The sequence below is a fragment of the Heterodontus francisci genome, chromosome 33 (assembly GCF_036365525.1).
Source record: "Heterodontus francisci isolate sHetFra1 chromosome 33, sHetFra1.hap1, whole genome shotgun sequence".
NCBI classification, from domain to species: Eukaryota; Metazoa; Chordata; class Chondrichthyes; order Heterodontiformes; family Heterodontidae; genus Heterodontus; species Heterodontus francisci.
In genome coordinates this window covers 51,553,575-51,566,094 of record NC_090403.1, presented here as the reverse complement: position 1 = coordinate 51,566,094, position 12,520 = coordinate 51,553,575, and the positions used below count along the sequence as shown (strand labels likewise).

Here is a 12,520-nt window from a genome sequence, read left to right as displayed (position 1 = left end):
ACCGCCCCCCCCCGTCTCTCCCTACCGCCCCCCCCCGTCTCTCCCTACCGCCCCCCCCCGTCTCTCCCTACCGCCCCCCCCGTCTCTCCCTACCGCCCCCCCCGTCTCTCCCTACCGCCCCCCCCGTCTCTCCCTACCGCCCCCCCCGTCTCTCCCTACCGCCCCCCCCGTCTCTCCCTACCGCCCCCCCCGTCTCTCCCTACCGCCCCCCCCGTCTCTCCCTACCGCCCCCCCCGTCTCTCCCTACCGCCCCCCCCGTCTCTCCCTACCGCCCCCCCCCGTCTCTCCCTACCGCCCCCCCCCGTCTCTCCCTACCGCCCCCCCCCGTCTCTCCCTACCGCCCCCCCCCGTCTCTCCCTACCGCCCCCCCCGTCTCTCCCTACCGCCCCCCCCGTCTCTCCCTACCGCCCCCCCCGTCTCTCCCTACCGCCCCCCCCGTCTCTCCCTACCGCCCCCCCCGTCTCTCCCTACCGCCCCCCCCGTCTCTCCCTACCGCCCCCCCCGTCTCTCCCTACCGCCCCCCCCGTCTCTCCCTACCGCCCCCCCCGTCTCTCCCTACCGCCCCCCCCGTCTCTCCCTACCGCCCCCCCCGTCTCTCCCTACCGCCCCCCCCGTCTCTCCCTACCGCCCCCCCCGTCTCTCCCTACCGCCCCCCCCGTCTCTCCCTACCGCCCCCCCCGTCTCTCCCTACCGCCCCCCCCGTCTCTCCCTACCGCCCCCCCCGTCTCTCCCTACCGCCCCCCCCGTCTCTCCCTACCGCCCCCCCCGTCTCTCCCTACCGCCCCCCCCCGTCTCTCCCTACCGCCCCCCCCCGTCTCTCCCTACCGCCCCCCCCCGTCTCTCCCTCCCCCCCTTCCCCGTCTCTCCCTCCCCCCCTTCCCCGTCTCTCCCTCCCCCCCTTCCCCGTCTCTCCCTCCCCCCCTTCCCCGTCTCTCCCTCCCCCCCCTTCCCCGTCTCTCCCTCCCCCCCTTCCCCGTCTCTCCCTCCCCCCCTTCCCCGTCTCTCCCTCCCCCCCTTCCCCGTCTCTCCCTCCCCCCCTTCCCCGTCTCTCCCCTTCCCCCCTTCCCCGTCTCTCCCCTTCCCCGTCTCTCCCTCCCTCCCCCACTCCCCGTCTCTCCCTCCCTCCCCCACTCCCCGTCTCTCCCTCCCCTCCCCCCCTCCCCGTCTCTCCCTCCCCCCCCGCCCCTCCCCGTCTCCGTCCCTCCCTCCCCACCCCCTTCCCCGTCTCCGTCCCTCCCTCCCCCCCCCTTCCCCGTCTCCGTCCCTCCCTCCCCCCCCCTTCCCCGTCTCCGTCCCTCCCTCCCCCTCCCCGTCTGTCCCTCCCTCCCCCTCCCCGTCTGTCCCTCCCTCCCCCTCCCCGTCTGTCCCTCCCTCCCCCTCCCCGTCTGTCCCTCCCTCCCCCTCCCCGTCTGTCCCTCCCTCCCCCTCCCCGTCTGTCCCTCCCTCCCCCTCCCCGTCTGTCCCTCCCTCCCCCTCCCCGTCTGTCCCTCCCTCCCCCTCCCCGTCTGTCCCTCCCTCCCCCTCCCCGTCTGTCCCTCCCTCCCCCTCCCCGTCTGTCCCTCCCTCCCCCTCCCCGTCTGTCCCTCCCTCCCCCTCCCCGTCTGTCCCTCCCTCCCCCTCCCCGTCTGTCCCTCCCTCCCCCTCCCCGTCTGTCCCTCCCTCCCCCTCCCCGTCTGTCCCTCCCTCCCCCTCCCCGTCTGTCCCTCCCTCCCCCTCCCCGTCTGTCCCTCCCTCCCCCTCCCCGTCTGTCCCTCCCTCCCCCTCCCCGTCTGTCCCTCCCTCCCCCTCCCCGTCTGTCCCTCCCTCCCCCTCCCCGTCTGTCCCTCCCTCCCCCTCCCCGTCTGTCCCTCCCTCCCCCTCCCCGTCTGTCCCTCCCTCCCCCTCCCCGTCTGTCCCTCCCTCCCCCTCCCCGTCTGTCCCTCCCTCCCCCTCCCCGTCTGTCCCTCCCTCCCCCTCCCCGTCTGTCCCTCCCTCCCCCTCCCCGTCTGTCCCTCCCTCCCCCTCCCCGTCTGTCCCTCCCTCCCCCTCCCCGTCTGTCCCTCCCCCCCCTCCCCGTCTGTCCCTCCCCCCCCTCCCCGTCTGTCCCTCTCTTTCCCCCCCCCTGTCTCTCCCTCCTCCCCCCCCTGTCTCTCCCTCCTCCCCCCCACCCCCCACCGTCTCTCCCTCGCCTGCCCCCCCCCCCCCCAATCTCTCCCACCACCCACCCTCAATCTGAGCAGGGGCAGCTACAGATGCCACAGGCTGACTCTGGTTCAGGAATGCCAAGATTCCGACCCTGACCACAATAGATGGAGATGGGTTGAGGCTTGAAAAAGAAAACAAAGAAAGACTTACATTTATATAGCACTTTCAACCACTGGACATCCCAAAGAGCTTGACAGCCAATGACGTACTTTTTGAAATCCAGTCACTGTTGTCGGAAAATTGGCCAGGACACTGGGGATAACTCCCTTGCTCTTCGAAATAGTGCCATCGGATCTTCTACGTTCACCTGAGAGGGCAGACAAGGGTCTCAGTTTAACATCTCATCCAAAAGATGCCACCTCCAATAAGGGCAGCACTCCCTCAGTACTGGAGTGTCAGTCTAGATTTTTGTGCTCAGGTCCTGGAGTGGGAATTGAACCTACGACCTTCTGACTCAGAGGCACAAGTGCTACCATTTGAGCCATAGTTGCTACGATGCTTTATAGTTAGATAGCCTGTTGGTCAAGATTCACAGGTAAATAGTAAATAGCGGAAGAGAAGGAGTGAGTTGCTATCCAATTGCCTGAGGTGTCTACTCAGCTGCTCTTGAGTAGCCGCCCCTAGTGGCGTCTATTTTTCTGAAAACAACTAAAGGGACTGGTGGTCTGAGGTGCATTTGTTTTAATGCAAGAAGTGTAGTAGGTAAGGCAGATGAATTTAGGGCTTGGATTAGTACCTGGGAGTATGATGCTATTGCTATTACTGAGACTTGGTTGAGGGAAGGGCATGATTGGCAACTAAATATCCCAGGATATCGATGCTTCAGGCGGGATAGAGAGGGAGGTAAAAGGGGTGGAGGAGTTGCATTACTGGTCAAAGAGGATATCACAGCTGTGCTGAAGGAGGGCACTATGGAGGACTCGAGCAGTGAGGCAATATGGACAGAACTCAGAAATAGGAAGGGTGCAGTAACAATGTTGGGGCTGTACTACAGGCCTCCCAACAGCGAGCGTGAGATAGAGGTACAAATATGTAAACAGATTATGGAAAGATGTAGGAGCAACAGGGTGGTGGTGATAGGAGATTTTAATTTTCCCAACATTGACTGGGATTCACTTAGTGTTAGAGGTCTAGATGGAGCAGAATTTGTAAGGAGCATCCAGGAGGGTTTTCTAGAGCAGTATGTAAATAGTCCAACTCGGGAAGGGGCCAGACTGGACCTGGTGTTGGGGAATGAGCCCGGCCAGGTGTTTGAAATTTCAGTAGGGGACTACTTTGGGAATAGTGATCACAATTCCGTAAGCTTTAAAATACTCATGGACAAAGACGAGAGTGGTCCTAAAGGAAGAGTGCTAAATTGGGGGAAGGCCAACTATACCAAAATTCGGCAGGAGCTGGGGAATGTAGATTGGGAGCAGCTGTTTGAAGGTAAATCCACATGTGATATGTGGGAGGCTTTTAAAGAGAGGTTGATTAGCGTGCAGGAGAGACATGTTCCTGTGAAAATGAGGGATAGAAATGGCAAGATTAGGGAACCATGGATGACAGGTGAAATTGTGAGACTAGCTAAGAGGAAAAAGGAAGCATACATAAGGTCTAGGTGGCTGATGAAAGACGAAGCTTTGAAAGAATATCGGGAATGCAGGACCAATCTGAAACGAGGAATTAAGAGGGCTAAAAGGGGTCATGAAATATCTATAGCAAACAGGGTTAAAGAAAATCCCAAAACCTTTTATTCATATATAAGGAGAAAGAGGGTAACTAGAGAAAGGATTGGCCCACTAAAGGACAAAGGAGGAATGTTATGCTTGGAGTCAGAGAAAATGGGTGAGATTCTAAACGAGTACTTTGCATCGGTATTCACCGAGGAGAGGGACATGACGGATGTTGAGGTTAGGAACAGATGTTTGATTACTCTAGGTCAAGTCGGCATAAGGAGGGAGGAAGTGTTGGGTATTCTAAAAGGCATTAAGGTGGACAAGTCCCCAGGTCCGGATGGGATCTATCCCAGGTTACTGAGGGAAGCGAGAGAGGAAATAGCTGGGGCCTTAACAGATATCTTTGCAGCATCCTTAAACACGGGTGAGGTCCCGGAGGACTGGAGAATTGCTAATGTTGTCACCTTGTTTAAGAAGGGTAGCAGGGATAATCCAGGTAATTATAGACCGGTGAGCCTGACGTCAGTGGTAGGGAAGCTGCTGGAGAAGATACTGAGGGATAGGATCTATTCCCATTTGGAAGAAAATGGGCTTATCAGTGATAGGCAACGTGGTTTTGTGCAGGGAAGGTCATGTCTTACCAACTTAATAGAATTCTTTGAGGAAGTGACAAAGTTGATTGATGAGGGAAGGGCTGTCGATGTCATATACATGGACTTCAGTAAGGCGTTTGATAAGGTTCCCCATGGTAGGCTGATGGAGAAAGTGAAGGCGCATGGGGTCCAAGGTGCACTAGCTCGATGGATAAAGAACTGGCTGGGCAACAGGAGACAGAGAGTAGCAGTAGAAGGGAGTTTCTCAAAATGGAGACGTGTGACCAGTGGTGTTCCACAGGGATCCGTGCTGGGACCACTGTTGTTTGTGATATACATAAATGATTTGGAGGAAAGTATAGGTGGACTGATTAGCAAGTTTGCAGACGACATTAAGATTGGTGGAGTAGCAGATAGTGAAGGGGACTGTCAGAGAATACAGCAGAATATAGATAGACTGGAGAGTTGGTCAGAAAAATGGCAGATGGAGTTCAATCAGGGCAAATGCGAGGTGATGCATTTTGGAAGATCCAATTCAAGAGTGAACTATACAGTAAATGGAAAAGTCCTGGGGAAAATTGATGTCCTGAGAGATTTGGGTGTTCAGGTCCACTGTTCCCTGAAGGTGGCAACGCAGGTCAATAGAGTGGTCAAGAAGGCATACGGCATGCTTTCCTTCATCGGACGGGGTATTGAGTACAAGAGTTGGCAGGTCATGTTACAGTTGTATAGGACTTTGGTTCGGCCACATTTGGAATACTGCGTGCAGTTCTGGTCGCCACATTACCAAAAGGATGTGGATGCTTTGGAGAGGGTGCAGAGGAGATTCACCAGGATGTTGCCTGGTATGGAGGGCGCTAGCTATGAAGAGAGGTTGAGTAGATTAGGATTATTTTCATTAGAAAGACGGCGGTTGAGGGGGGACCTGATTGAGGTGTACAAAATCATGAGAGGTATAGACAGGGTGGATAGCAAGAGGCTTTTTCCCAGAGTGGGGGATTCAATTACTAGAGGACACGAGTTCAAAGTGAAAGGGGAAAAGTTTAGGGGGGATATGCGTGGAAAGTTCTTTACGCAGAGGGTGGTGGGTGCCTGGAACGCGTTGCCAGCGGAGGTGGTAGATGCGGGCACGATGGCGTCTTTTAAGATGTATCTAGACAGATACATGAATGGGCAGGAAGAAAAGAGGTACAGACCCTTATAAAATAGGCGACATGTTTAGATAGAGGATCTGGATCGGCGCAGGCTTGGAGGGCCGAAGGGCCTGTTCCTGTGCTGTAATTTTCTTTGTTCTTTGTTCTTTGTTCTAATCTCAGTAATGAGCCATCGCACATCGGCACTCGGCTGTGGTTGAGACTTTTTTTGAACTTGCTATCTGCTATCGAATGTTGAATTTGCAAGCCTCACTCAACAACCACATGCTCCATTCACAGTGTTGAAAAGGAGACTAACGTTTTCACTGCATAGTCTGTGTAATATTATACTCAATGTTTCAAATTTTTCAGATTCTTAGTTATGTGCATGGTCTGCAGCATGTGTAATGAAGTGGTCTGCCCGTTTTCTTGGTTGCTGGGAAGCATATTTCACAAAAGTTTAATTACAAAAAATATCTGCGCAGCCCATCGAGTGCACATTCCTCACAGGATTGCTGCACTGTGTGTCACAGAGATTTCCAGAATAAACTCTACGGATTTAAACCAGTCTTCCAGCTTTCGCCAGTTGGTATGATGAGGAATAAGTGTCAACCGCAGCACAGTGGGTAGCACTCCCGTCCCTTAGTCACGAAGTCATGGCGTCAAGCCTCACTCCAGAGACTTGAGCCCCTAATCCTGCCAGGCACTCCGAGTGCAGTTACTGAGGGAGCACTACACTGCTGGCTGGGGCATTAAACTGAGGCATCGCCTGCCCTCTCAGGTGAAGGTAAATAACTCCCCGACACTATTTCAAAGCAGACCTGGTGAGCTCTCCCTGGTGTCCTGATCAATATTTATCCCCCAAGTGACATCACAAACAGATTTCTGGTCATTTATCACATTGCTGTTTGTGGGAGCTTGCTATGCACAAATTGGCTGCCGCGATCCCTACGTTACAAAGTGACTACACTTCACAGGTACTTCATTGGCTGTAAAGCACTTTGGGACATCTTGAGGTCATGAAAGGCACTCTATAAATACAAGTCATTTTCTTGCCTCCGCCTCCGCAACATTATGGTGGGTAGGTGTGGTGACGTTTGGTGTTTGTCTGGGGTGGGGGGTGGTGTTGGTACGATTGGTGTTTGCCTGGCGGAGAGGGGGCTGGAGACGAAGGAAGGAAAGGGTGCTGGGGTCAGTGTTTGTTTAGTGAGGGAAGTGGATAGGCTAGCATTGGTGCTCCCTGGCAGGGGATGGGAGAGGGTTTGTGTTTGCCTGGCGAGGGAGGGAGGGAGGGGGCTATAGTCAGTGTTTGCTTGGCAGGAGGGTGGTGCCATAGTTAGTGTTAGCCTGATGAGTCTACAGGCAGAGGTTTGGTTTGGGGTCTCTATATTTGAATAGACACACCTTTCGCTGGAGCTACTTGGGGCCTTGTGCAATTGCACATGATACGCAGTCCTACTGATACCACTTCTACCAGAGGGCTGGAAGGAAGTGTGTGGTTGGGGCAGTCAGTGGGCTGCCGATACAGTTCAGATACCTTTTGATCTGCACCCTAAATGTGAACTTGTCTCCTTTCTGTCAAGTTGCTGATAGATCAGCTGCTAATTTGCAGAAGTTGCTGGGCCTTTCAAAAAAAAATCTGCTACCCTTTGTTCTGCCCAAATTGGCCGCAGGTTTGCAGCAATGAAAAAAGCTGGACTTTGTTTGTTTGAGTTGCCAAGTATACTGGGGAGCTGTAACCAACAAATCCCAGGCACATGGATGAGTGTATATTGTTGGATGCAGTATTGAGTAATTTGGAATGAAGATGGCAGGATCCCCAAGGACACATTGTACAGCGAGCTCGTCACTGGTATCAGACCCACCGGCCGTCCATGTCTCTGCTTTAAAGACGTCTGCAAACGCGACATGAAGTCCTGTGAAATTGATCACAAGTCGTGGGAGTCAGTTGCCAGCGATCGCCAGAGCTGGCGGGCAGCCATAAAGGCGGGGCTAAAGAGTGGCGAGTCGAAGAGACTTAGCTGTTGGCAGGAAAAAAGACAGAAGCGCAAGTGGAGAGCCAACTGTGTAACAGCCCCGACAACCAATTTTATCTGCAGCACCTGTGGAAGAGTCTGTCACTCTAGTATTGGCCTTTATAGCCACTCCAGGCGCTGTTTCACAAACCACTGACCACCTCTAGGCAGCTTACCCATTGTCTCTCGACACAAGGAAGCCAAAGATTGAGTCATTTAAAACATGATGTGGTAAGTGTAGCAAGCTTGATGAATCTTTGGATGCATAGAAATAAATAGAATCAAAAGAAAAAAAAGACTTGCATTTAAATAGCACCTTTCATGACCCTCAGATATTTCCGAAACGCTTTCCAGCAAATGAAGTACTTTTTCAAGTGTAGTCACTGTTGTAACCAATTTACACACAGCAAACTCTTAGACAGCAATGTGTTAGTGGCCAGATAATCTGTTATTGTGATATAGATTGAGGATAACTATCAGCCAGGATACCAGGGAGAACACCACTGCTCTTCTTTGAACTGAGCCACGGGATCTTTTACGGTCACCTGAGAGGAAAGATGGGGCCTTGGTTTAATGTTTCATCTGAAAGACAGCACCTCCCACAGTGCAGCACTCCCTCAGTACTGTACTGGAGTGTCAGCCTTGATTTTTGTGCTCAAGTCCTGGAGTGGGGCCTGAACACAGAACCTTGTGACTCAGCGGCGAGAGTGCTACTAATTGAGCCCCGACTGACAATTAACAGCACAAAAACAGGTTATTCGGCCCATCTGGCGTATGCTGGTGCTTATACGTCACACGAGCCTCATCCCACCCTTCATGTAACGCCATCAACGTATCCTTCATTCCTCACATACTTATCCAGCTTCCCTTTAAATGCATCGGTACCTTAGCCTCAACTAATCTATTTTGCAGCAAGCTCCACTTCTGACCATTCTCTGAGTGAAGAATTTCCCAAAGCTCTCTCCTCACGTCTGGGTCTGTTGTGGATTAGTTGATAGAGATTGATTGCTACGATTAGTCAACAGCTCCATTATCCTACTCCATACTAGAAAATGAACTATTCTCATGTCTCAATTCATATGATCCTCTGAAATCTTAATGTGGATGTGTCAGTAAATGTGGCCATTAAATTGAGCAAATCAATAATTTATATTTAAGTGAACCTCCCAATGCTTTGTCTCTAGAAGGTTTCTACTTCATTTATCGCCCTGATGTTTTTACTCTCCTGTACGGTCACTACTGACTCTAGCTCTTGTGTATAATTCTATCGACGCTGGATCTACTAATTGCCCCTTCTACAAACAGAAGCCTACAGTGAAATTTGACTGGGGAGGCATTTTCCAGCAAAGTCTCGCTGGAACAGCAATCAGGGCCGGCTATTCAGGCTGATTTCCTGCTTCCCCCCCATGCTCCCAAACCAAAGCCAAGTCAGCACGTTCTCCTTCACAGTCTACTTTCTGCTGCCTTATCTAATGTTCTGATAAATAAGCGACAAAATTGTTCCATTTTATTTTCCTCCCCAGCTAGCTTTTGTCACTCTTTTGAACCCCAAAAAAATGATCGTGCATTTCTCCAAATCAGAGACAAATAAAATTGGAACCATAGACGTTTGCAGCACTGAAGGAGGCCATTCAGCCCATCATGTTGCTCCCAGCTCCAACTTGTATCTCGCCCCACTGTCCTGCTGTCTCCCCATAGCTTTGTATCTTATTCTATGGCAAAGCAGTCCACCCTTTTAACTCTCTCTGCGTAACTTTTTCCTAACCTTACACTCTTAGCAGGAATTATAAATTGAAGCCACTTCCCCCAGCTCCCCAGCCTTTGTCTTTGCCTAATTCCTGTATCAATACCCTTCATAATTTTAAATCTCCATTTAGTTAACCCTTAGACTTCTCTGCTGCAATGTAAATACTCTCAATATTGCACATCTCTCCTCCTAACTATAGTTACCCATCCCCGATAACATCCTGATGAGTCTACACCATAGGTTTTTGATGATTTTAATGTTTTTTCTGTGAATTGTGCCAAAAGTCTGTCTCAGCAGTATTTTAAAAAAAAAGGAAGACTTGCATTTATATAGCACAGTTCATGACCTCAGGATGTCCCAAAGCACATTACAGCCACTTTTTGAAGTGTAGTCACTGTTGTAATGTAGGAAACACAGCAGACAATTAGTGCAGAGCAAGATCCCACAAACAGCGATGTGTCAGTCACATTGGTTGAGGGATAAATATTGGCCAGGACACCGGGGATAACGCCCCTGTCCTTCTTCAAAATAGTGCCATGTTTAACCAAGAGGGCAGACAGGCTCTCGGCTTAACATCGCATTGGAGAGACAGTACATCTGACAGTGCAGCATTCCCTCAGTACTGCATTGGGAGCATCAGCTTAGATTTTTCTGTTTGAGTGTTTGAAGTGAGACCTGAACCCACAGCCCTCTGACTGAGAGGTTACCTAAGGCTGGCACTACTTCGTATATTGTATAAATTCATCATTGTTTCTTTTCTCATACTGGGTCCCCTTAGTTATTATATCCAAAACGCCTTTGGGTATTTTTTAAATAGTTTTATCTACTTGCGTTCACCCTTGCAAGGAAATGAATTCCGTTTATTCCACCCATTTCTGATGACTCAGTGATTATATAAAGACAAAACGTGCCCAGTGTTCATCCCCTGGGCTCTGCTCAGGTAGCTGATCCCAGTCAAGGTGGCATTAAATAGATTACAATTGGTCTCAACAGAGAGGGCAAAGGGGTAAACAGCTAGGATTCCCACTCCTGATTTTTTTTCCCCAAATATATACTTCATTCATAAAAATTTGTTAAAAAAAATAAAATGACAAAACAGTTCAAATTTGACATTTTAGAAAGCACAATAGCGATCAGATTCCTTGGATACAGAACATGAGTTGCCTCACAAATCTTTCCATTCCATTTTATGTACATTTGCATTACACAGCAAAAACATATTTGGTGCATACAGCCCAAGGGGTTTTACATGGGTTCCAGCCCCTCTGTATACTATGGCGAAAGGAGCTGATATGGTAGCCTTTCACCATTGAGCCTTTGTGGCGACTGGCCCAAGCTTTAGTCCGTCCCTCAGCACGTAGTCCTGGACCTTGGAATGTGCCGGTCTGTGACACTCGGCCGTGGACAACTCTCTGCACTGGAAGACCAGCAAGTTTCGGGCAGACCAAAGAGCGTCATGCACTGAGCTGATGGCTCCTGATGATGAGCCACTGATGCTATGCTGGAAAATGCCCTTGCAACGACATTGGGGAAAGGACTGGATCAGTCTCATTTGTCCTGGTGACCCTGGTCACGTAAGGATCGATGCCTTCAGGGGAAAAGAAAATGAACAAAATGTCCCCTGTTCCCTTCACCCCTGTGCTCACTGACCTACATTTGTTCCCAGTCCAGCAGCCACTCCAATTTAAAATTGTCATCTTGTTCAAATCCCTCCATAGTCTCACCCCTCCCTGTCTCTGTAACCTCCTCCTGCCCTACAACTTTCTCAGAAAGCTACCTTTCTTCAATTATGGCCTCTTGTGCATCCCCATTTTTCATTGCTCCCCAGTTGGTAGCTGCGACTTCTGTTGTCTAGGCCCTAAGCTCTGGATTTCTGTCTCTAAACCTCTCCTTCACTCCTTTCTCTTCCTTTCAGACAATCCTTACAACTTACCTCTTTGACCAAGCTACTGGGCACCTGTCCTAATGTCATCCTGGTGTCAAGTTTCATCTGATAAAGCTCCTGTGAAAGGCCTGGAGACATTTTACTACATTAAAGGCGCTATATAAATGCAAGTTTTTGTGACGCAAATTAAACACTTTTTATTTCTTATCTTGCAGAGCCGGAAAGACAGGGAGAGGCCAAAGCAGAAACTCAAGAAAGCTGCAGAATCATTGAACACTGTTGTTAATGCCGTTACTGTAGTCACAGAGAAGGTAAGTGTCGATGTTACAAGGCAAACAGCTCCAAGGCCCTGATCCTCAAATCCACCCAAATGAGGACATGCAAGTTTGTTGATCATCAGTGCTGCACTTCTCAGTTTACATTCCTTTTCTTTGTTTTCACACTACACCTGGTACTCGGGCATCTGAGCTTGTCAGGCAGCAGTTTCAGCCCTCATTCATAAAACAGCTGATATTTCAGCACTGAAGGAGACCATTTGGTATATAATGCCAATGCTGGCTCTGCATCAATCGTTCTTCTCTACTCTCATTACTTGGCCATTTTCCTGTATTATTCTCCTTCAGGTGTTTATCCACCAGTAAATACTGTGACTGCCTCTTCCGCTTGTGATCACACATTCCATACCTGAAAATATTCCTTCCAATTTCTCTATCAAAGGTGGCACCTACTGGCACCTGTTGGTACTCTTGTGTCCCAGTGTGCTGGCATCTGTTGCTGCTTCAGTGCAGGTGCCCCAATGTGCTACTCCTTTACCTTCATTGTTAATTTTGCTTTTCCTAATGTGAAAATGTGCAACCCTCTAAGCTGTCCATTGTTATTTTATAGAAAGCCAGTTGTTGAAGAATGATACAGGAGCCCATCTTTACTCAGTCTTAGCTTTGTTTACAGAGTGATTACAAACATATAGCTCCTAACTCACACCCCACGCAGTCTCAGTAAGTGTCTTATATGCTCAAGTAGGAGCCCAATTAATGCCCTCCACCTGCAAATAATTAAACACAATTGATATACAATTAACGTTCATCACTATATCACTATTTGGAAGAACTGTCGGAGATCGTTGGTGTCAAACTTACAGAAACAACAACCAGGTCATAATTCCTTAGACAGTGACGAACGTAACACATAGAATGAAATGGGTAGAAAGATCCTAGCCATCTGCTGGTACAACGAACCATCTGTACAAAACTGACCTTGGGAATAATACAAAAATGTCCTGCAGTGGGAACGTCTTCATTGTGTTTG

The 12,520-nt window shown here is 50.5% G+C and overlaps 1 protein-coding gene across 5 annotated transcripts in view; it reads left to right on the top strand.

Annotated features, from left to right (window-relative positions):
• The window catches only part of LOC137348204 (protein AF-10-like), a 172,028-nt gene that overhangs the window by 83,394 nt on the left and 76,114 nt on the right, over window positions 1-12,520 (top strand). For all 5 annotated transcript variants that reach the window (XM_068013556.1, XM_068013555.1, XM_068013554.1 and 2 more), the window contains one exon: window positions 11,431-11,526. In XM_068013556.1, the coding sequence (XP_067869657.1) occupies window positions 11,431-11,526 (96 nt within the window). The remainder of the gene's footprint in view (window positions 1-11,430; window positions 11,527-12,520) is intronic.